At 38.9% G+C, this 25,140-nt stretch overlaps 1 protein-coding gene across 3 annotated transcripts in view; it reads left to right on the plus strand.

Moving 5' to 3' along the window:
- Nucleotides 1-1,246: 1,246 nt before the first annotated feature.
- Nucleotides 1,247-25,140, plus strand: part of blm (BLM RecQ like helicase) — a 146,707-nt gene continuing 122,813 nt past the window's right edge. Inside the window, exons 1-6 of one of the 3 annotated variants that reach the window (XM_035418240.1) lie at nucleotides 1,247-1,650; nucleotides 13,861-14,609; nucleotides 14,951-15,095; nucleotides 15,213-15,319; nucleotides 21,960-22,086; nucleotides 22,383-23,107. In XM_035418240.1, coding sequence (XP_035274131.1) covers nucleotides 1,535-1,650; nucleotides 13,861-14,609; nucleotides 14,951-15,095; nucleotides 15,213-15,319; nucleotides 21,960-22,086; nucleotides 22,383-23,107 — 1,969 coding nt within the window. In that variant the 5' untranslated portion in view covers nucleotides 1,247-1,534. The remainder of the gene's footprint in view (nucleotides 1,651-13,860; nucleotides 14,610-14,950; nucleotides 15,096-15,212; nucleotides 15,320-21,959; nucleotides 22,087-22,382; nucleotides 23,108-25,140) is intronic. The other 2 variants (XM_035418239.1, XM_035418241.1) reach the window with 2 other exon arrangements.

The following is a 25,140-nucleotide window of genomic DNA, read 5'->3' on the forward strand; positions in this document are numbered from 1 at the left end:
ACTAGGAAATTCTGGCAGAAAATTTGGTTGTCCTGCTAAGAAGCTAGGACTTGGTCATAGGTAGATTTTCCAGCAGGACAATGAGTCCAATCATACATCAAAATCTAAACAGAAATGCTTAAGTGAAACCATCATCCATGTTTTCCAATGGCCATCTCAGTCTCCAGACTTAAATTCCATCAAAAACCTGTGGTCTGAACTGAAGGGGGGGGGGGGGGTCCATAAGCGCAAACCCAAAGATATTAATGATTCTGAAAAGTTCTACATGGTGTAATAGTCAAAAATCCCTCCAAATGTGTTCTGTAACCTTTTCACAAATTATAGGAAAAGACTCATGGCTGTCGTCTTTGCCAGGGGTGTTTTCACAAAGTATTAAACCAGGGGAGCCAATAATTGTGGAACTTGTTTTTTGGGAAAATATTTTTTTTATTTAAAAAATTAAAGATTTTGGTTGATTCCAATGAATCATTAATCAACCACACTAGTTTACACATGTTGGAAAATAAAGCTTGTGTCAATAACTGTATTATTTTTTAGTTTAGCATTTTTTTTTTTTTTTACCATTTTTTGTGCATATTTATCAAGGGTGCCAATAATTCTGGAGCCCACTGTATTTGTGAATCAGTTACATTTATTTATTTATTGTGGCCTAATCAAGAGCAGAGATGGGACCCAGAACTATTTATGTTTCATTGTTTTACTGCTGCATTTTTGTTAACTCCCAGTAGTCGTTTTCTTTTTTTTCCTTCAGGTTTTTAAAAAATTTATTTCACATTGCATACTCCCTACATTACTGTACTTTGGAAAAATAAAAAATGACAAAAACCATCTCAATGTTAATTTTAATAGTTAATCATATTTATATGGCAGTATACTCAAACAACAGCGTACTGTGCGTACATTAAATTCGGAGTAGTGTCACACCAGTTTATAATTTATATCCATAAGGCCTATTCAATTGTTGAATTGTTTTTTTTTTATGATTTGGAGGCACAATTACATTTCGGGAAGGGATTACATGCTTTTGAACCCAATGTTTCATTTTGTCAGATTTTTGAAATTCTGCAGAAAAGCTGACTGCTTTGGTTTTGTGTTCATACATTGTAGAAATGTGGCATTGTTTCAGGAAAAGTCTCGAAACAATCGAGAAAAACGAACCCAATATCCAGGTGCTTTTATTTTGAAATTACACATCCATTACGTGCAGAAAACGTAATGTCGCGATGCGTGTTGTATACGCGCATTTCCAATCGCTTGGCGGCTAGCTTTACTTTGTCTACCTAGATGGCGGCGGGTTTCACACCGGTACTTTATTTGCTTTTTTGGAGCATAAACCGTGACTACTTATTTTCTAGCAACTTTAGCTTTTTTTTCGCTTTATTTTTTGACTTATCTAGCTTGCCGTCGTACCAAATGCAACCAGCTAGTTTGTGCACACGACGAATGTTGTTCAAATAGGTAGCTTGCTATCTAGCTGAATTTTTGCTTGAACGAAATAGTATATGTAGGCTATATAAATATAGTTAACCAGCTAATGAATAATTTCACGATGCCGGTTCTTCCTCAGAACAATCTGAACGAACAACTCGAGCGATACAATATTAATGCTGCCCGCCAAAACAAGCTGTCGCTTACCAAACCCAAGTCCAGGTAAGTTTCTTTTTTTGTATAATTTTAAGTTATTTGAAGCCATTTAACTTGCTAGAACACTGATAAACACTTGCTCGGTTTAAATCTAAAATTATTTACAACTTGGATCTGCAGGATTTTAGTAACAGGTTCACCGTGCATTTGAGTTTCATTATTCATGGTATCAGCACATAGACTGGTTTAGATTAAAACGGAAACTGCTACGTTTTAGACATTTTTCATGGTTTTGAAAGATAATAGTTCTTGTAAGTCAATGTGTGGGTTACAAATGGAAGAAAACGAGTTAAAAGCAAACTGGACTGGAGCTTCAATGAGACATTTTGGTTGTTTAGGGGGCATGCTCCCCCGAAGAAAATTTTTTGCCACAAGGAGTCAATTTGGTGTCCTCCCCGGCACATTCTGATGGCTTTATTCTCTTCACAAATCAGAAAGTTTGTAAACTAAGGATTTGCTGACACTTTCGGCTGGATAACATTCTGACCACAACCGTTTTATGTTACGTTACGTTTTATGTTACGTTAGGGTTACGATATGTCAATACTATTTCGACACAGATCTGCATACATGGTAAGATAAATGTAACAGAAGTTTGCCTAGCTTCTGTTGCCAGCAGGCTCTGGTGTCAGCAGTACCGTCAGTACCAAACCAGAAGTGTTCATGATGTTGCTGTACGCCTGCTTAGTTTACCCGATGATGGTACAGACACAGCAGTGGGGAGAGAAAATGTATAGTTAGTGAGCTAACTGGCTAGATTGCCTGATGACCAGTTATCTAAATATTGATTGTAGTTGCGTAGTACTAGGTGGAAATATAGGTAACATAGCTAGCTAAGTCGTCGAACGTGAAAGGATAACGTTAGCTATCATGACGTTATCAATAGAGCAGCGGTGCACAAACTGAGTTGTCCCCGAGTTTGAGTCGCGGGATATATCTATTGTGAGGCGTGAAGTCATTATGAGTAACCACAGATTTACACCAAACACTAGGGTATGGAGGTCGAACCTGTTTTGGCGATCTTCCAGAAAACATATTTTGACAATTTATTCTTCATGCATAATGTCACAAATGCTACAGTATAGTCAAATAACAACAGATAAATCGCTGATTTGCCAGAACATAACTGTTTCCTATAATACGATTTTAAAAATTAGCCGCTTTGGCGTGGCGCCACGGCATAGTAAAAAAATAATTAAAATAAAATAAATTATAAAATAAAAAATTATACTGTATATAGCCTATATTAAATTCATAAATTAAAAATGTTAAACTTTCTAAATGTTTCTGCTTAAATACGCTTTCAAAACCATACTGTCGCGTCCACATTTATTTTCAAAAAGAGCCTAAGCAGCGCGCTCAGTGCTTTCTCCTTTGTGAGCAGTCTGAAGCTAGCGACAGTAAGGACTTTCGCGCGGGTCTGAAAATTTTAAAATAAAAGTCCGACGATAAAACCACTGTTACGATCAGCAAAATGAAATTAATTAAGAAGATTTTAAACACAGACATTGTGAAACTATTCACAACACTAATATTAATTACAAACAAATCTGTCTTCCTTTTTTCTATTTTTTCCCCTACCTTTTTAACAATGACAATGCAAAATTTTAGATGGAGAATTAAAGATAAAATACACCCATTACTGTTAATTATTATTGCAATATCCAATACAACATTACATCAGTACACGAGTTTAACTGAATGGTAAGGGAAGAATTAGAGTAATTAAAAATGCATTACTTCAACATTCTGTGCTACCTTGTAACATCAACTATGCAACTTAAAACAAAAAAATATGAAAATGTGGCTGGATATTGCACTAGAATGGCAAGGAGAATAGGACAGTATTAACACTTGTTTGTAAAGTTAAAACACACAGAATATCATGGCTGGGGTATAAGCATGCAGTACATAGACAAATTTCATTCAATTAAATCCCAATTGCTTTCTGATAGCATAACATATATAATGCGCTGCTGCCTCCCCTGGACATGTTGTCTCAATGATATGGGGGTGTTTTGAATACCTTGGACCCTACACTCTTCAGATATGGTGTCACTTATATCAAATAAGCGTCATACAAAATGTGGCTGGGGCTTGAACATGCAGTACATAGGCGAATTTCATTCAATTAAGTTCCAATTGCTTTCTGATAGCATAACATGTATAATGCGCTGCTGCCTCCCCTGGACATGTTGTCTCAATGATATGGGGGTGTTTTGAATACCTTGGACCCTCCACTCTTCAGATATGGTGTCACTTATATCAAATAAGCGTCATACAAAATGTGGCTGGGGCTTGAACATGCAGTACATTGGCGAATTTCATTCAATTAAATCCCAATTGCTTTCCGATAGCATGACATATATAATGCGCTGCTGCCTTCCCTGGACATGTTGTCTCAATGATATGGGGGTGTTTTGAAAACCTCATTTTATACTTCATCGTAACCGAAAATTTTCTTATCGTTGCATTCACTTACACATTCACTCTGTGGTACCAGTATAAGTCGCTGCACCTAACGAAACGTGGTCAACAATTTTTCGTTATTTCTTGGAAAATACTACTATTATTGAGGACTTCTGGACATAACTAAGCCATATGTTTGCTGATAGGCCTAGCTTACATCGTTTTCTGGAGCAAAACCGAAGCGAATAGAACAATATAATTGATTTACTGTCTCTGTCTCCATCTTCTGGACATAGATACGATTTCATCATTGCTATGCAAGTATTACTGCTCAAAATATTTCGGCTATATACATTATTTTAGAAATTGAGTGTCTTTAAATTGGTTAGCGGTATTATATAAGCAGCTGTCAAACATGAGGTGATTAACGACTTGACCTGTCACCAGCCCACAACAAAACCGGTATGTTTTACTAAAATTATAAGAATTACAATATAAATACACCTGAATGGTTTCACCTTAGCATTACTTGCAAAGCACGTATAGCCTATTATATGGCCTATAGGCGAAGATGCTCGCTAATAACACAAAACTTAAGCATTAATGGATATAAGTTACCTTCAGTTAGCTAGAAAAAGTGAAATAAATGGATTTGTCACTTTACAGTATTTACAGAAATATATTTATTTTAAAATGCAGTTTAATAACAAGAATATGAGCTGTCAATGAAATAGCTTGTATTGTTTTTTTTTTCAGTAACTAGAGTCAATCTTGATGGCTATGACCCAAACTGGGCTTGTAGGCCCAGCCTAAAGAAAAAGACATTAAACAGGTAGGCAGTAATTCAGTAAAACTGTACTTAAAGTATGAAAACAAACATAAAAGTAACCATTAATAAAAATAATGAGAGCAGTTAATAATAATAATTATAAAAGTTTTAATTTCATTTCAGCAATGGCTAAAACAGCTGCTGAACGCCAAAAGGCGTTTAGGGAGAGGAAAATAAATGATGACGTTTTCAAAGCAAAAGAAAGGGAAAGGAAGAGAGCAGAGAGATTACTTAAGAAGCAAACAAACAAAGGAGGAGGCAGAGGGTTCGGGCTTTGGCAAGGGACAGGCAAAGAAAAAGGCGTCTACACCAAATAAATAGTCCTCAAAGTCCATCTGTGTCTGTTTAAATCAAGGCAGTCATTTGGGAAGGCAATGAGAGGTACACTAAATGCATATTTATATTGCATTGTATATTTATATATTTATATTGTATATTTATTCAATATTTAGTCCCAGATATTGACTGTAGAATGACATGGTATCATTTTAAAAACTTTTTCTTGTTTATTTCGTTATTAAGTGAGCAGCGTTTTCACTGCTGTATTGGCATTTCTTAGGGCTATTGTCAAGTTTATTTTGTTGCTATGATGGAATACGATTTTTTAGTGGTGGAAGAATATTTTTATGAATGTCAAGATAGGCAATATTGTCCATTATGTCATGGGTGGGGGGTGTAGTTGTAGATGAGACTACAGGGAGGGGGTGTATGTTAAATGAATGACCAGAGTGACAATGATGGCACTGCGAAACTCCATATTCGGCATAGTTGTCGTGTATCGTCTACTAATGAAACTAAAACAACGCGTTTCTGTTTTTAACTCATACTTTGGTCGCAGTAGCACCGAATGTCTGAGTTCAGTAATCTCGGTACGCCGGTGTGCCGACCACTAGGGGCTTTGCGCTAAGAGGTTAAATTATGTATTTTCAATTTTCAAAATCTAATCCATGCCTCGTCAATGTGAAGCTTAGTTTCCAATTTTCTGTGTGAATGTCACATCCATAATGCTGGAATTTCTCTACACATGGAGACGCTGCTCGAGTTGTACTTTGAACTTGGCCTTAAATATAAAGATATAGGCTAAGATCAGTGCTGAGCTCTAAGCATGGTTTCCACATGAGTGAAAGACATTTCACGAGGATTATTTGCGCATGAGGATAGTCTCCCCGAAAATTGTTATCTGGTTTGGCGGACACAGTTGATTTATTTCGCGACCAGCTGCAGTACTCCGGACAATTTCACAGGTACCGGTGGATGTACTCAAAATGTAGAGAACATGGCCGGCGAGTAAGAAAAGAGGATGTGTGTTTCATTCTAAATGTGTTGGATCCTAGGGGCGTGATGATAGGAGACATTTGCGAAGACGCGACTGCTTCTCCATGGGTCCCAATTTCATCTGGCATATCAGTTCATATGATAAATAAAAAAAAACCCTATGGCATTTGTGTACATGGATGCATATATGTTTTTTTTTGGAAAATGATATGGCTTAATGCCTATACTACCAGTAGTGATCCAAAGTTAATCGGAGGCTATTACATTGAAACTGTGCAGCGTTTGGGGGGCTGTCCGAGAGTTATGAGAGATCTTGGCACAGAAAATGGCCATGTGAGAGACTTTCAGCGCTTCCTCTGCAGTAACGAAGAGGACAACACCTTTGACAACTTCCTGGGAGGTCCCAGCACCGCTAATCAAAGGATAGAGTACTGGTGGGGGTTTCTGCGCAAGCAGTGCATGGAATTTTGTATTTCCTTGTTTTGCTGTTTGGGACTCCAAGTGAGTTGATGTGTGAGTGAGAAAAAGTATGACAGTGTGCTGTTGGAAAGCATTGCTAATAGGACTGGGTGATATAATGTAATGTATCTAATTATGTACACCGAACAAAAATATAAACGCAACACTTATTTTTTCAGCCATTTTTAATGCGTTTAAATAATACCTCAAAGATTTGTTCTGATGTGCACAAAGATCTTATTTCTCTCATTCTGCCCACAAATTTGTTTATATCACTGTTAGCTAACATTTCTCCTTTGTCAAGGTAATCCATCATCTGCACAGGTGTGGCATATCAAGATGCTGATTAAAAGCCATGATCACTGCACAGGTTTTCCTTATGATGGGGTCAATAAAAGGCCACCCTAAAATGTTTTTTGTTGTTCAACACCATGTCACAGATGCCTCAAGAGTTTCGAGATCATGCAATTGGCATGCTGACTGCAGGAATGTCCTGTAGCGCTGTTGCCAGAGTAATGGGTGTTCAGGGTTTCCCCCAGAAAAGTTGTTAGGCCCGGTGGCAAGTACCTTTCGGCGCGGGCCGGCAGCCAAGTGTCTTTTTTGATGGGGGCCCGGCGCGGACCAGCAACAGACTGATGGCAGCATTAAGGTAGGGCCCTATAGTTTCTGTGATAACAGAATCACAGACGGAATCGCGGAATTGAGAATTTAAAAAAGCTATAACACAGATTCCATAGGGCCCAGACATTAAAGTTACAATCTCGAAGATTTCAGTTTCGTTCTCTTTGGCGGTACCAATGGCGAAAAGCAGTAATTGCAGGTGTGTTTTTGGACCTCACTTCCCAGAGATCCAACCGGATCCAACCAGTGTTGCCTGTGTGACGTCAGTCAGTTGGCACCTGGGCCACGCCAACTATAACACTTTGCCTACTATTCACTGAATAAAAAATGGTTGTTATAAAAGTAACGTTATGTACACATTCATTCATTGTCTAACATAAGGCTAACTTAAGCTGCCTTTACACTGCCGAGCTGGGTTAAAATGCTGTAGCAGACCTGGGGTAGAATTAATGATGATCAATTTCCACAGACGTTCTTTATCCACCTTTTGCCCGGTATGAACATCTTTACACTGCAGAGAAGAATTTGCGGGATTCGCTGCGGCTCGTACAATTATGTATCTCGTGCACACTAAACTGTCTTTCTCGAATGATTGTTGTGTGATATTTTTGAAACAACTGCCTTGCAAAATGTTACCGCTGGTGTTTCTGGTTTTGCTAGCAAACTGTTCGAGAATAAAGTGGAGCTGGGTGTTAAATTAGCAATCAGAACAAGAATAATAAAACAAAAACAAAGGAGATTTCATCAAAAAAGGGCAAGGCTGAAGTACCATATGAGGAAGCGTAATAAAATAATAACGCTAATCCATACTGCTGTATTTTATTTAGTTTTCTCCGGTTTGACATCTTTACACTGAAATCAGACCTGGCTGTGCTCCACCTATACCCCTGGTTAATGCTTTCTGTAAAGACGGCTTTATTCCGATCATTATAATATATTGATGAACTTGATGGCAATGTAAATAACAGTAACGTTAAGGCCAATTCAGATCAATGATTCGCAACGAGACAAAACGGTTTTAGAATGTTGCAGAGAAAATTGCAGCGGTGTAAACTGGTTAGTTGCAGAGCGTCTGAAGCCGTTGCCTGGGGTCTCAAAAGACCCACCTTGTCAAATCGCCAAGTGCAGTTAGAACGTTTGCAATCAGACGTCTTGGAATTTTGCAAGTTGCATCCAGTCTCGTTGCGAATCATTGATCTGAACTGACCTTTAGTTAGCTATATTGCAACATTGCAACAAGGTAGCGTTGCATTCGAGAGACGTTTTGCGAGGTCGGTACCAGTCGGTAGCATTAGCTAGCTTTTTTTCTAATTGCTAGCTGACATTAAATTGTGTTAATTACATTAGCTAACTAGCTAACGCAACGTTACCTGATATGAGAGATGGATACTGTGCGCAACGTTGTCTAATAAACGTTGTTTATTAAAAACCTGGTTTATTAACAACCTTTAAGTTGAAGCCTGTTCAACATATTAATAAGCATAGGCCTATAGTGTTACAAGACTAAACAATAGAAAAATATATTAAATATATTTTAAAAATTTAAAAATTGTAAACTAAATAATCTTTAAACAGGTCTTTCACTTTTAAATAGATCTAAAAACAGCATATTTTAATAACAATACAGCTTCCTATAATAAAATATTTACAAATTAGAACACCCATTGCTACTGAAGTCAACTGAGTGGAAGCTTGCACTGTATCAGCAAAGTGAATGCAGAAGCGCAGGTCACCTCACTTGGCAACCTTAGTTGCTACTGCCATCTAGCGAATATTCTGACAAATTACACTTTTTATCCTGTCAATCAGTAACGCGGGAGACAAATTTCCCTGGCTTTTACATTTGACTCAAAACTAACGTCGGAATATTGTAATACCGAACCGTTTCTTTTTTTTTTTTTTTTTTTTTAAGTACTGAGAAAGTGCTGAAGTTTTGGTATACCGTGCAACACTATGTCAGACACATATTCCAATCCATTGCTCAGCTTAGCAGAGAATGCACATTTCAGAGCGCCACAGAGACAAATAGAATAATAACACATAAATACACATTTCAAATAATAAATACGCCATTGAGAAAAAACGAAACAAAAGACGAAATATTAACTCGCTACCTGCGTGCTGCGCGCAGAGTAGCCTACCGTATTATTTATTTAGACATTGGCAGATAAGAAAAATGTTATACATCATTAGAAAGCTTATACTCTCACCTACTGAATAAATGAACTGTCAATCAAACCAAATTGTACTAAAAAGGGCGACAACGCCGTAAGCAACAGGTGTGGTATTACGCACAGCTATTTTTGAAGGTAGCCTACCCAGGTATCACAAATGCGTGTATATTTCACGAATGGATTGTCCAAGACAATATATGACCACTCAGCCTCAAAAGGGACATCCCTACACGTAAAACCAGTGGTAAGATTGTATATTTATTCAATGTTTACTCCCAGATATTGACTGTGGAATGACATGGTATAATTTAAAAAAACTTTGTCTCGCTTATTTCGTTATTCAGCGAGCAGCGTTTTCACTGCTGTATTGGCATATTTTAGGTTCAGGTTTATCTTACGGAATATTACATTACATTACAGGCATTTGGCAGACGCTCTTATCCAGAGCGACGTACAACAAAGTGTATAACCATAACCAGGAACAAGTGTGTCGAAAACCCTAGAGGGCAGTAGCCTACCGTTCCAAGTGCAGGGAACAACCGCATAGTTCAACCTGGACCCTGTAGGTTAAACTGATTAACACTAACACAAACAAGAACAGCAACAACGCAGTCTATGCAAAAATACAAGCAATAGTTAAGACGAGTTAAGACTAAGTCACCTACGAAACAACTACCTAGTTACAACCCTAAGCTTACAGTCAATTTAGAGATTAAACTGAGAATACGATTTCTCTCAGCATAATGACGGATTCAAAAACTAAACGAACTCACCCGATATTGTCTTCAAATGGATCCATACCAAAGAAAAGTATTGATTCATCCTCTCAAAAAGCTTTTACTAACAAACTTTTAGTAACAAAAAACAAAATATCAACTCGCCACCCCTGCTACCTGTGCTCGGAGTACCGTATTATTTATTTAGACATTGGCAGACTACAGCATAAATTGCGTCTTTTGTTTATATTCAATATTAGAAATTGCAGCGAGAAACTGCAGCTGTAGACACAAGGTAGTTTGTTATGTTATAGTAGCAACGGAACGAAGCGGACTATACATGTATTGCCATCATTGTTTTATTATACCAGCGTGTTTTCGCGCGTTTGCACAGAAACTCAAAACCTACCAACAAAATGGTTTAGCCATTTCTCAGCATAACAGATTTAAAGACTGAACGAACTCACCCGATACTGTCTTCAAATGGATCCATGCCAAAGAAAAGTAATTATTCATCTTCTCAAAAAGCTTTTACTAACCTTTAATAGCCTAGCATGCACTCTGGTTGGCACTGTCTTCCATTGCTTCCCCGACGTTCAGACCCTCCCCTCACTGATAAAAACTAGACCCTACGGTGTCGGATTACTTTCGTCGCCATGGATGTCGCTTGCCGTAAAGTTTACTAGATGTCGTAACACCTAGATTTGGAGCTCCAGCTCTTCCGCACCCCAACTAATAAAAAAGTCTAAATGGCGGGCAAACAATATGGCGGACATAGGTGCTCCTAATGGCAAAGTTGTAGAGCACATTCAGATGCATCGGTCGATGAAGTTTTGTGTTGATCTGACTCACGGTGTGGGAGTTATGACCTTTTAAACATGACCCTTTGTTATAGCGCCACCATCTGACCGACATAGGTGATTTTTAGTGCCTGAGTAGTGGGGGGCCATAGGAACCCACCTACCAAATTTGGTTGGTCTACAACTTATGGTTGCTGAGCCTCAGACTTTTTAGTGGAGAAAACTTCCACGCCCCAACTAAAAAGTCAAAATGGCGGGCAAACAATATGGCGGACATAGGTGCTCCCAATGGCAAAGTTGTTGAGCACGTTCAGCTGCATAGGTCGATGAAGTTTTGTGTTGATCTAATTTATGGTGTGGGAGTTATGGCCTTTTATGCATGACCCTTTGTTATAGCGCCACCATCTGGCCTACATAGGTGATCTTTAGTGCCTGAGTAGTGGGGGGCCATAGGAACCAACCTGCCAAATTTGGTTGCTCTGGGACTTATGGTTGCTGAGCCTCAGACATCACACATATTTACAAAGGATAAAATAAGACAAGAATGAGATAAGAAGTATAAAATATCAGTGATAAAAAGTACAATATAGCAATATAAGTACGAATATAAGCAATATAAATACAAATATAAGCAATATAAGTACAGGATATAATCAATCAATCTATCAATTTTTATTTATATAGCACTTTTAACAAAGGAGTTTTGTCACAAAGCAGCTTTATAGTGTTCCAGCCCCCAAAGAGTAAGCCTAGGGCAACGGTGGCAAGGAAAAACTCCCTGACTGATGACAGGAAGATACCTTGAGCAGAACCGGACTCAGAGGGGGAACCCATCTGCCACGGGCAGGCACTGGTTTGTTATGGAAATGGCTTGCATGAAAACAGATAAATTATAATACATAAACAGCCAATCCAATATTAATTAATTAAGTCCAAGCAAAAGTGACTCCGGTCACGTAGAGAGATGGGCAGGAACCCCAATGGGTGGCAGGGTCAGACGGGGACAGGCTTAGTGCTACAGCTGAATCAACAGTGGCAGGAGGCGGGAGTGCCCAGCTGGTCTTGCTGGTCTAGGGCTGGAGCTCCGGGCCAGGGGGGGCTGCTCAGCAAACTTGGGCTAGAGCTCCGGGCAGGTGCCCAGAGCCAAGGAAGACGAAAAAAAACGCATTGTTAGGGGGTTCAAATGGTAGATTAGCAAGCAGAGCAGAAGAGACAGGGGTACCTGTGTGCGATGAGGAAAACCCCGGCAGAATAAGGCTATGGCAGCATAGCTAAGGGAAACAGAGGCAGGGGCCAACGCAGCCTTGAGGGCAGGCTTGAGACAGTCATCACCAGACCATGACTGGTTCAGCTTAACACAGCACTACCAATTATGATCCAGTGACAGCACTAACCGCTCAGTCCACCGGAGACTCTATAGCTATGCCCGCCTTCTACTCCTGCCCCACAAATATAGGAGACACTAAAAAGATACGTTCTGAGCCTAGCTTTAAATAAGGTGATAGTGTCTGCGCCTCGAACATGGGTAGGCAACTTGTTCCACAGGAGGGGAGAACAATAGGAGAAGGCTCTACCACCTATGGTACTTTTAGCTATTCTCGGAATAACAAGGAGGCCTGCACCCTGCAAATGGAGCATTCGTGAGGGAATATAAGGAAAAATTAAATCATTTAAGTACAAAAGGGCAAGCCCATGTAAGGCTTTAAAGGTAAGAAGTAGTATCTTATAGTCTTTTCGGAATTTAACTAGGCTGATGTGCTCCAATCTCCTTGTTCTAGTGAGAATACGAGCTGCTGCATTTTGAATTAGCTGGAGCCCTTTCAGAGAGGAATTTGCACATCCTGACAAAAGAGCATTGCAGCAATCTAATCTTGAAGTAACAAAAGCATGAACTAGCTTTTCTGCATCATGTAAGGACAGTATTTTCTGAATTTTAGAGATATTTCTCAAGTGAAAAAAGCAACCCTAGAGATGTTTTTAATATGTATATAAATGCAAGATCTGGATCAAAGGTAACACCAAGAGCTTTGATTACAGAAATAATGGAGATTCCATCAATGTTAAGCATATAGTCAGATAGTTTGCTTCTCAGGGACTTGGGCCCCACTACCATTATCTCGGTATTATCGGAGTTTAGCAAGAGAAAAATTTGGGTCATCCATTCCTTTATGTCTATAAGACAGGCTTTGATCTTTGACAGCTGGACAACTTCGTCAGGCTTAACTGATAGCCTAGATACAACTGGGTGTCATCTGCATAGCGGTGGAAATTAATGCCATGTTTTTAATGCCAGACTTGGTAATTCTACCAAGTCTGGCTGATTTGGTAGAATTAGCCAGATATATAAGCAATATAAAGTATAAAATACAATAATGATAAAATACAACTAACGAGGGTGCAAGGTTAAAGTGACATGAGTGAATATTGCACGTGTTCCAATGATGGCAGCAGTCTTGTCAGACTGAGGAGATGTCTCAGTTCAGTAGTGCCACAGCTTTTGGGAAGAAGCTGTTTTTCAGTGTATTTGTGCGTGTGCTGATTGATCTGAAGCGCCTGCCTGATGGGAGGAGCTTAAACAGATGGTGTCCAGGGTGTGTAATGTATTTTATAATGTTCTTTGCGCTCCTCACACTCTAAGCAGTTAAGTACAATATTTAGTGTGATTTCTCCTTCCAACTTGGCTGATATTTTCTGTCTATTTTTACTCTAGTTTATTACTTTTATTGTTGAAGATATTGATGAACCTGCATATCGGTTGAAGTATAGTGCTGATGTTGGGCCATAATTAGGCTGTGTATGTCCAAACTATGTTGATGTCTTGCAGGATTCATCTGCTATCTGGGAAAGTAGACAACTCTTTTAGGATAACTTGGACATAACCATATTTATTTTTCCAGATATTGATATTGTAATTTTTGCTTTAATTTACACAGGGCTTTTTCATTCAAGAAATCACCAGACACCACTAATGTTGCTGTCCTCTCAGAGGTAACATACTCAAATGTTTTATCAGAGTGGAAGGTCAGTGGTTCTCCTGGCAGAATAGTGTCTAAACCTTTGACATCTTTAAGAAAGCCTGAAAGACATTGTTCAAAAGTCGACAGTTTTGTCGTTCCGAACTCCAATACCAAGTTGCAGAATTTCACCTGGGAAAGAAGGCCTTCAGTTAAGTTCCCCCCAGCATTGCACACAGCTCAAATTCCTCCACAAGGTACAAAACAAGATACAGGAGGCACATCAAACCACTTTGATGCCTCTCTTGGCATCAGTGCTGATGATTTGGATGACTTTGAAACTCCTGTGAGAGGGATAAAAGGTTTTTTGGCCAGTCTGGGTGATTCAGACAGAAGTAATAAGGGGAGCATCATTGGTTCAGAAAAGGCAAAGGACACAAGGACTGATGGGGCAGATAAAGTCCTTCACAGAGCTCTGGAGATTGGTGCTGATGGAGTACAACAGAATGGAGCAGATTTGCAAAGAACAGAGGATGATGACTTGGACAGTGCTTTGGTGAATGTTGTCGCTTCTAGCTGTCACAGTAACAACAGTCAGGGAGCCAAAGGGCGGGAGGACTCTCCTGTTCAAATGAACAAAGAGGGTTTGTTCGGTCAGGCCCAGTGCTTCCTGAGTGACAGCGAGGGCAACCACAATAATGCTCCCAGGTCATCCGATACAGAGACAGGTGAGCTGGTGTCTTGTTTGTGTTTTTACGTATTTTACAGGACAGTTGATACCAATTGAGTTTTTTGCCGTGTGTTCTTGCTATCTGGGGGTTCTGGCCTGGTGTTTGCTTTGTTTGCTAATTTTGCTCTGTTTCTTGTCTTGCTACTCAGTAAACTGTATTTGTGACAGGTCTCTGTGAAAAGTGCTGTGCAAATAAAATTGAATTGAATAGGCCTAATTGATCGAGAGATCCACTGTGTCTGGTTTTACTGTTTGTGGATTAAATGCGTCAGTGGTCTGTGTAGGTTTTGGTCATGCATTTTATAATGTTGGGTTTAAACCTGGAAGTTGTTTGTGCAGGTGATCAGGGTAAACAGACTGAAGCTGTCATAGACATTGAAGATGAAAAGTCTTTGCTGGAAGATGAAGATATTAGGCAAGAATTCATTTCTACATCGTTGGAAGATGAAGTTTTCAGCACACCTTTCTGTGCAAAGGCACCCAGGTAATGTTTTTATCGTAGCTAACGCTGCAACTGTGTTAGAGAACTTGTTTCTGGTCGCTGAAGCCACAGTCTACTGAATTGTGAAATTAACTGAGCACTTTGTTTCCCTCCCAACAGTGCTGATGTTGAATCCAGTCTCATAGGACGCATTTTTACTGAAAGATCAGACTCTGCCATGCTGGGTAGTCCTACCTTTTCTGAAGTCCAGTCTACAAAGAGCACATGTAAGCAAGTTTATTTTCCTGCTGTAAAATTACGAAAAACACTATTGCAACCAGTCAGGGTTTTTAAAATCGTGTTAGTATTCTAATGAGAACATGGTTTTTATAAAACCTGGAATGGCTTGCATTATACCATACTGGTGTACTACATTAGTATTCACATTAGAGTTTTGTGGTATAGGCCTACCAATTTTTAAAATATTTTTTACAGTATCTATTTTCAACCTAATGTCTCCTCTTTCATTAAGTGCTTGCATTAAATATGTTTGTAAATTATAAGAATAATTTATTTTAGCCCCTTTCTGCAATACCACCAGTGGCCAGGACACCACCGTCCTGTGATTGCTGAACTTAGAATGTCTGTGTGAAAACAACATACTGTGTTCTCGCTAGAGCCCGACCGATGCCAGATTTTTGGGTCCGATGCCGATCCCGATTTTGGAGAGTCGTAGCCCACCGATTACCGATGTTTTGACCGATATTTTGTCAAAAAGTGCAAAATTTTCAAATCAATTTGAAAAACTTATAAGTTTCTATATTTAAGAACATTTAACTTATAAGCAAACAAATAAAAATAAAAATAAACACACACAGAACTTTTTAGATAAAAAAAAAAGTAAAAGATGATATTAAATTAAATATATATATTAACACCATCTTTAAGTGTGTGAAATAAAAATAACTCCACACCTTGCTTTTACTCCTTTCTTTTCCAGCCATCTATAAAAAATTAATTTAAAAAATCAGTTTTCCAGTTTCAAACATGTATTTTTATGAATATTATTATTATTGTTGTTGTTGTTATTAATTTGTTATTATTATTTCTTAGTATCTATTCTCAGTACATTAATTATATTTTCTTATTTTATTCCTACTACATGATGTCAAAGATAGACTATCTAGCGAGCTTCCCTGTCCATAAGAATTAGGCGGTGAAAAACTACAATGCGCTCTGATGTGTGACTAGATGAGACACTCGCTCGCAATAACGCATTAGCTATTGACACAGCCTCATTATTTCTTATTATATATTCTCAGTAAGTTAAATGAATTATATTTTCTTATTTTATTTCTACTACATGATCTCAGAGAGTAAGACATTATCTAGCGGAGCTAAAGAGTGAATCAAGTCTAACGTTAGATGAAATTAAATTGACTGGATGAAATACGTGAAAAAAACTACAATGCGCTTTCGTGCAGGTTACCTGCGCTAACTGTTGGTTGATTCACTTCTCCAACAGCAATCCTTCTCTCATGTTATCACGACGAAGCTAGATAACATGGCTTAAAATGATCCATGTTAGAAGTGTTTTCTGCGTTTTTACTGTCTGGTTAGCTTGCTATGATGACGCTTGACTAGATGACGCTTGACACTCGCTTGCAATCACGATTTGGCTATTTACACAGCATCATATAGTAGCTAATATCATTATCTCAGATAAAACAACAAATGTGTGATACATTGTCACCATTTTATTTTGGCTGGTTATTTATTTGAGAATACAGCGATGTCCTCTGTAAATGTAGATCCTACGCTGCTTATGTGCTCACTGCCACTTCATAAAGGCTTGCTAGCCAGCTAGCTTGCTAAAGTGAACCAAATATGTTAGCTAGCTCGCTCGCTTGATAATGAGGATTGATAAACATAGTGGTCATATAAACGCATTTAATTAAAAACTTTCACTAAATATACATACCTTTATTGCGGCAATCAGATCTGTGCAGACAAGTCTTCCAGTGGAGAATATTGGATGAGGCACGAGTGACAAACGTCTTATTAGAGAAGTAGCGCATCAGCTGCTGCAGTTCACACTTGTATTAGAGCTCCCTCTACTGGATAATTCTAGTAAATAGCAATTACAACATTCGAACAGACAAGTACAGATAAATAATCATTGTTTTTTTGTTTATTATACTTATTTAAAAATCGGGGCACCTCGGCGGCATAACTGCCGATCCCGATGTCGTCAAAAAAGTCAAATAATGGCCGATATATCGGCCAAACCGATATATCGGTCGGGCTCTAGTTCTCGCTTTATTAATACACAATGCAAATGCAACTATGCGACAATGCGAGTTTCTAAGTGCCACCACTGTCGTGTAGCACCCCCTGCTCAGTAGTGTCTTGGTCTCGAGACCGTTCTCGAGACCATATTTTGATGGTCTCGGTCTCGTCTCGGTCTCGACTGCATTTTTACTCGGTCTTGTCTTGGTCTCGGAGAGAGAGGACTCAGAATTTTAGGTCGAGACCGACCGAGACCACAACTACAGTGACACATCATTACCTGCCTGGGCTTTATTTTATTTTATTTTTTTCTGTGATTGGATGTTAAACTTCCCTCTTCAGTTGCAACCAATAACTTGGCTTATTTTAAGTACCGCAGGCACCCGCCCCTCCTCCCTGCACGCAGGAGACAGCGAGAGCTGTGAGTGTTACCATCCAAGGACATTCACAAGGCTAAAGTTGCCTGAGCAACAGCCCATTTGCCCTCTTTGGCTGACCTGCCCCTCTGGAGGGGAAATTTTTTTTAAAAATTTTATTTTTGCTGTTGTGGCTGTGTCACGCCAATTTTTATCTGCGCTGCAAAAATGGTCCGGGTGATGCAATGACATTCTAAAACAGCTGTTATATCCATTGTGACGTAGTTAACGCTTCGTTACAGCATTCGTTTCTGTTGCGATAAAGATTCTAAGACAACTCGGCAATTTCTCTCGTTTAACGGGTTATTTTCCAGCCTGAAATGCAATCGTATTAGTAAACGCCTACACGTGTTCTAACTTTCAAGTAGTTGGCTACCTCCCTGGATATGAAGTAAATGTTTTTACTAGGGCTGTCAAAGTTAACGCGATAACGCGTTAACGCAAATCCGTTTTAACGCCACTAATTTTTTTAACGCACGTTCTGTTATGAACGTCTGCCCGACCCTTATGCTGCGTTCAAGACAACTCGGAACTAGTAAAAAACGAGGTACGACTTGTGAAAAAAGCAACTGAATGATCGTAGAACTCGAAATTATAGGTCGAAAATTTGAGCATCATTTCTGAGCTCCGACTTTACCGACTTCCGGATTGGTGACATCACATTAAGATAAATGGTGGCATTTGTAGTTCGTGGTAAGGAAGAAAAATGGTGTATTTAGGCTTGTCATGCATTTTCATTTGGGTGTGTGATTATGTGATATGTGTTAGTATCGTTTATGTTTCCCATTCATTATAGCGATATATGAAATTTAAAAGTTACGATATCCATCAGCAACTGTTTTCGCTAGCCAGCTTAGCTAGAAAACGTTATTTTGCTCAGAAATAAATGCTGCAAATGATATAACAAAACACCTGGCAGTGATACCATATTTACATTTCAGTACTACTGCAGCCTAACTAGTTTTGCGGTTTCACTCTATTTACTCATTTAATATACTCCTTAACAATAAAATAAAGCAGCGTTTTCTGTGGGAATCCATGTTTTCCCGAGTAAAACAGCTTGAATGCAGTTTTTCATTGTCTGGGCATATCGTTCAGAAGAAGGGAGCTGCCCTATCGTCCGACAATGTAAACAGGCTTGTCTGTTTAAGCAACTGGCTCGGTGCAAAGAAATAGAAGTAGCCTAACTGTTGTATCCAAAGAAATTGAAGTATAGCCTAACTGCAATATCCTAGTTCGAGTCCTAGTTCTGTATTATACTCCCTTTCCACTGTTCCCTGCTCACTTTATTTATTGTTTGTTTTATTTTGTATCATCCTGTTTTGATATAGTAGAAGGGGATATAGTAGAATTTAGCAGGTCAATATGCCCATCTGTTGTTGCCTGTTGGGCTTGAGTTTGCCATGTTATGATTTGAGCATATTTTGTTATGCTAAATGCAGTACCTTTGAGGGTTTCTGGACAATATTTGTCATTGTTTTGGGTTGTTAATTGATTTCCAATAATAAATAAACGTACATTTGCATAAAGCAAGCATATTTGTCCACTTCCATGTTGATAAGATTATTAAACACTTGAAAAATATCCCTTTACGCTACATTTTGAACAGATAAAAAATGTGCGATTAATCGTGATTAACTATGGAAAAATCATGAGATTAATCGCGATTAAATATTTTAATCGATTGACAGCCCTAGTTTTTACCAATAAATAATAATAATAAATGCAATTTTATCCACGGAAATAGCTATACAGAAAAGGCAAAATAAATGTGGTCGCGATCGCTGTCATAGATGTCAGAAGGAAATGTCACTGAATAAAAAATAAAAAAAGTTGGCTCTCTCTCTTGTCCTCCGGAATAAACACCCCAAAGTGAAGCACAACATTAGCTACCTACTGATTGTAGATAAGATCGCTGTGAGGTTGCTTCTCATAGAGGATTTCAGCTGCATACTCCCGTATTACTGAAAATGCTGTAGAGGTGGCTAGCTGCTGTAAGTGCATACCGGCGTATGAGTGCTGTGTGCTTTGTGTTGATGGTAGTGTAGCGCTTGCTAGTGCTAGTGCTAGAAGCTAGCTAATTGTTAAATAGTCTACTTAGCTACACCACTAGATCAATACATATATGTATTGATATAGTGGTGTAGATTTCTGGGGGGACGTAGGGGATACATCCCCCTCAATATTTAAAACACGTGCATTTGTCGCCCCCCCCCCCCCCCCCAATAAAAAATATGAAAGAAGCATTTTTTTTGTGGCCTACGAGGTCATTTATCAATATCACTTAACATTTCCAAAACCATATTTGATTTGAATCCTCTGAAGACGAGCGTATCGCCGTCTTCCGGATTGTCTAACGAGCTCAGTTTTAACGCTACAGCGAAGATATGAAACTAGAGACCTAGAGGAATCTGGACATACCATTTATATACTGAACTACAGAATCACCATAAAGTCACAATTTGGGTCTACAAATATGCAGCACAAAAACAAGCACGCATGCAGACCCCTGTCACTCTACTCTGGCCCCCAACATAAAATACATTTTTCAAAGTGGCCTTCCTGCCAATAAAGTTGAGTATTTTGTTATACATTATGATTAAGATTGCTCTTTTGATGTGATTGATGTTCATGTTACCCACAATCATATAGATTCTTCCTCGCTGTATTTCAGGTTCTTGGAGTGCAAGGCAGGGCAACGGACAGATAATGTCACACAGCCAACTGAAAAAAATGTAATCTAGTAAAATCTGTATTTTGGTTGACTAGAGACTCACCTTTCAAAAGTGTTGAGGAAACTACTCTAAAACTAGTTTACCAAACTACGAGCTACTTCACAATGGAAAAATAGTTAAACTAAATCTCAACTTTTCACTTAGGCAAGCACCATTACAGGCATTGTGCTAAAATATTTTTGTTAAATTGTTGTATTCTGTTCTATTGTTAAATTATTTTTTATTTTTTACTACAGGCTAACGGTAAACAAATTTAAATTTAAACTTGTTTCAAAATTTTGTTGAAAATTTTAATTTCAAATAAATATATGTTTAATATTAATACTATAAACTAATGTTTCTGTTTGTTAACAGCATACTCTCACATACAGATCCAGGGTTCCTCGCCCCCCCTCGATCTTGGTCTTGGTCTTGCCCCCCCTCGGTCTTGGTCTTGGTCTTGGTGTGGGTCTCAGCCCCCTTCGGCCTTGGTCTTGACTCGGTCTCAGATTAGGTGGTCTCGACTACAACACTACTGCTCAGTCTCATGTTAACTATACTGACTAAGTGTGCCAAACTGGACAATGTCTATCTGGGAGTTCATAAAAATATTCTTTCACCCCCAATAATTTGAGATAAAGCAACAATGGCCTGAAAGTATGACAAAACGGCAGTGGGAAGAACTGCTGCTCACTAAATAGCAACTTAAACAAGTGAAATTCTTGTGTAATTAAATATTGTGTCATTCTAGTACATATGGAATAAATATACAGTCCTACCATTGGTTTTGTGTGCAGAGATTTCCCTTTCAAGATTACGTGGTAATTTATTGTCTTGGCCAATCTGTTTTTGAAATACACGCTCCTCTGCAACGCCTGTATTTCTTCGGAGATTTCTTCATGTTGTACACGCCATTGTGGCCCTTTTCATTTCATTTTGGTTTGAATGGCAATTTTCTTTTATCCAGTAGAGGAGTATAAGCTTTCCAACAGTGTATGATGTGGATGTTTGGAACAGCTATTTAAGGCCCAGCGTAACAGCGTTTGGTCACAGCACGTCTTTTGCTGTCTCTGATCAGGGGGAATACTCTTTCGCATATGTTGGTGTCCATTTGTGCACATACCCGATTAGATCCTGATATGACATCCACTCAGCACTCAAATGATCCTTCTATTTAGTCAGACACCATGTACAAATACATCACAAATACAAATCACAGAGAGGAGAGATGCTTTGACCCACATTTAGTCAACAGCTCATTTCCATCTGCCGTCCCAGGGCAGGTAGATGATCACATAAAAGAAAGAAAGCTAGTTGTTATTATGGTTAAAAAAAATTGTGGATATGTTTTTATACCCAGCAGTACTTGCAGGTATTTTATTTAAAAGTGCAGCCAACCAGAGGCAGAGAGGTTTCAGTTGGCTTTGACTCCAACAGTAGCAGCTCACTTGAGATTCAGACCTGGTTATGAGTGCGATTCCCTAACCTCTGTGCTACATTTCTGACAGGCAAGGTAGTACAATCACATACCTTAAGTGTGATGGAATCTATCTGTGGGCTGGTGGATTCTATCCCAGAACACCAGCTGATATCGCTGACCTGTGGAACAGAGCTACTGCTGCTCAGAGCTCAGAGGTGAGTAAGTTAATGAGTGATTGAGCGAGCAAGTGATGCATCCATCCATAGAGATACTATGCCTTTCAGGTGTACCCATGGCTTTTCTATATTATGCATTAAGGTCTTATTGCTCCCTGATGCATGTCTGTTTGTGGCATCATTGCTTGGTAAATTGTGGTATTATATTTTTAGTTTTAGAGTAACCACTGACCTGGACCAAATCAAACCTGGACCTGTCCAGACCATCTGAGGGGGATATTTCACTCTTTATTTGATGGCTGAATCCTGAGGCTTTGACCTGCTTTTCTTTGCAGAAAGAAGATGCTAGAAAGAAAGATGTGGCCCAAAATGCCACTGAGAACAAACCATTCAGAGGCCAGTTTGGGAGCAGGTGCGAAGTCCAAAATGAGCGAAACTCTGTTTACCACCTGTTGTGACCCCAGGTCTGTCAGCCCGCCTTCAGCCAATGGAACACATTCTGGGAAGTGCTCACCGCTCAGGAAGTCTTCCACAGTTGGCTATGAGAGCAGAATTTTCAGCAATTCTTCCTGCATCATCAGCGGGTTCCAGACCCCCGATCACATATCCAGGCAGAGTGGTGAATCTGGTCTCAGTGTGACTGAAGCGGCCAGGTGCTGGTCCTCCAGAAGCTCTTATGACGGGTCACTCATTAATGCCCATTTCTCCACATCCTCCCTGGGATGTTCTGACCAGGAGCAGACCTCTGGAAGTTGCTACTTGCCAAAGAGGTCTGGACGCGATGCCCAGATCAGTAATTTAAAAGAGTCCAGTGCTGGCAGCTCAGACACCCTGATGGATGACTTCTACATTGACGATTTTGACCTTGACCACTTTGATGAGTCGAACCTTCTGGATTATTCTGAAAATGGCACTGACATCACTATCAGTGCCTCTTCTGACACTAAGAAGCAGACAGAAACTGTTGTTCATCCAATCAGAAATGGGGTCAAGGAAATTTGGGAAAATAAGGCCACACCGCAAACTCCTTCTGCTCAGCTTCCAAAAGTGAACGCACCAGGCAAGTTCCTGCCATTTTCATTTTGATGATTACAAATTGGTGGGGGAGTAAAGAAAAGGATAATGTCATTCTTTAGGCTTTTTTCCATAAAATAATTACATTGCTACAATGTGATGCATATCAGACAGTTAATACAACAATGCTAATGGAAAACAAAATTTAAATATGATGCTCTAGACAAATTCACTTGTTAGGGGTGGAGTAGAGCAGAACCTAATTCAATTTAGGGTAATCAAAAACATTGTAGCCATATGTCCCTTTTGTTGTGGCGTGCAACGGCACTGGAACAAGCTGCTCGGCAGCTAAATTCCAATATTTTTCCGGGACATCTGCCTGGTAGCCTGACGATCATAGTACGGCTGCCATTAACGACTTTAGCTAATTAACTATTTTGAAACCTAAGATAAAAATGTCTCAAACTAGCAGTAATTGGACAGAACAGTAGGCATTGTTTCTGAGTTTGTTTGACAATGAAGAAACAAATAGTCTGCTAAACAGCTAGTTAGCTGGCTAGGTAATTTTAACCCCTTAGCGCACAAGCCAAATATTGCCAATCCTTGCCCTTTTAGGGGGTTCCCTATTTAAAGCTTTATGACTCCAGATGTGAACATCACAGAGACTTGAAAAATGGCTTAAATGAAGCAAGACATTTGTACAATTTACAATACTAACGCAGATTAGTTTATATTCATAATTTTGGAAGAAATAAAGTGCCACAAATGCAATTGTCTAGACAAAAAATCAAAAAATTATTTGCACTTTTTTAGTTTGCAGTGAAATACTGAGAGATTGCATATATACAGCAGGTTAAACTGTACATGTGCTGGATCAAAAACTTCTTGACCACAAGTTCATAAAATCTAAGCGTGGATATGTAGAACTACTATAGATGTATGAAGCAAAAACTAAGCAGTGTACCCAGCGTCTCCGAATCTATCCAAAATGTCTAAAATTATGCATTGCTGTGAATCACAACATATTCACGTATTTCACTACAAATCAACTGTTTTGACTCAAGAAAATCACTGTTGCGTCATTTTCAAGTCGGAATTAGGCCTACATGCTTACAGTGGTCTAAAATATCTAGGGTCAAGAAACATATCCAAATCTCTCCAAAATTAAATAAAATGCTTTTTTGTCCATTATGAAGCATATAAATGAGCCCCTTATGAAGTTTTAAGATGGAACATTGCTATCAGGTTAAAAAATAATGCAAAAATATTGTCACACAATGCGGTACAGTACCTAAATGTGTAATTAACTCTTGTATGTATTTCTATACTTTGTACTCTCGTATGTTTTCTTGTATGGGGATGGGACAACGACATGAAAACAATGTTCCACCGTCCACCACGTTTTGGCAATGCTCCAACACTCACGTCATCACTGTTGCATGCTTCACAAAAACTATTACACTACTAACTAACGCTTACATTGCAGTGTGAAATATCCACATTATATAATACCACTAACCTATTGAAAGACACTCAATTTTACAAATAACGTATATAACCGAAGTATTTTGAGCAGTAATACTTACATAGCAATGATGAAATCTTTTTTTCGTTTTCAGTAGATGGAGACAGAGACAGGAAATCAATGATATAGTCTGTCCGCTCCTGTCTTACACAAGAAAACTATGTCAGCTAGGTCTATCAGCAAACATATGGCTTAGCTATACTCAGAAGTCCTCAATAATAATAGTATTTTCCAAGAAATTTCGAAAAATCATTGACAAGGTTTCGTTAGCAGCGTCTTTGTTTTACTGCTACTACGTGAATGCGTAATTGAATGCGATGATAAGAAAATTTCCGGTTACGCTGACCTATAAAACGCTATTCCGAAAGCAAAATTAGACATGTTATACATCGTTAGAAAGCTTATACTCTCACCTACTGAGTAAATGAATTGTCAATCAAGCCAGACTGTACTAAAAGGGCGACAACGCCGTAAACAACAGGTGTGGTATTACGCACAGCTATTTTGGAAGGTACCCAGGCATCACACATGCGCGTATATTTCCAAAACGGATT

Source organism: Anguilla anguilla, chromosome 5 (genome assembly GCF_013347855.1).
Source record: "Anguilla anguilla isolate fAngAng1 chromosome 5, fAngAng1.pri, whole genome shotgun sequence".
NCBI classification, from domain to species: Eukaryota; Metazoa; Chordata; class Actinopteri; order Anguilliformes; family Anguillidae; genus Anguilla; species Anguilla anguilla.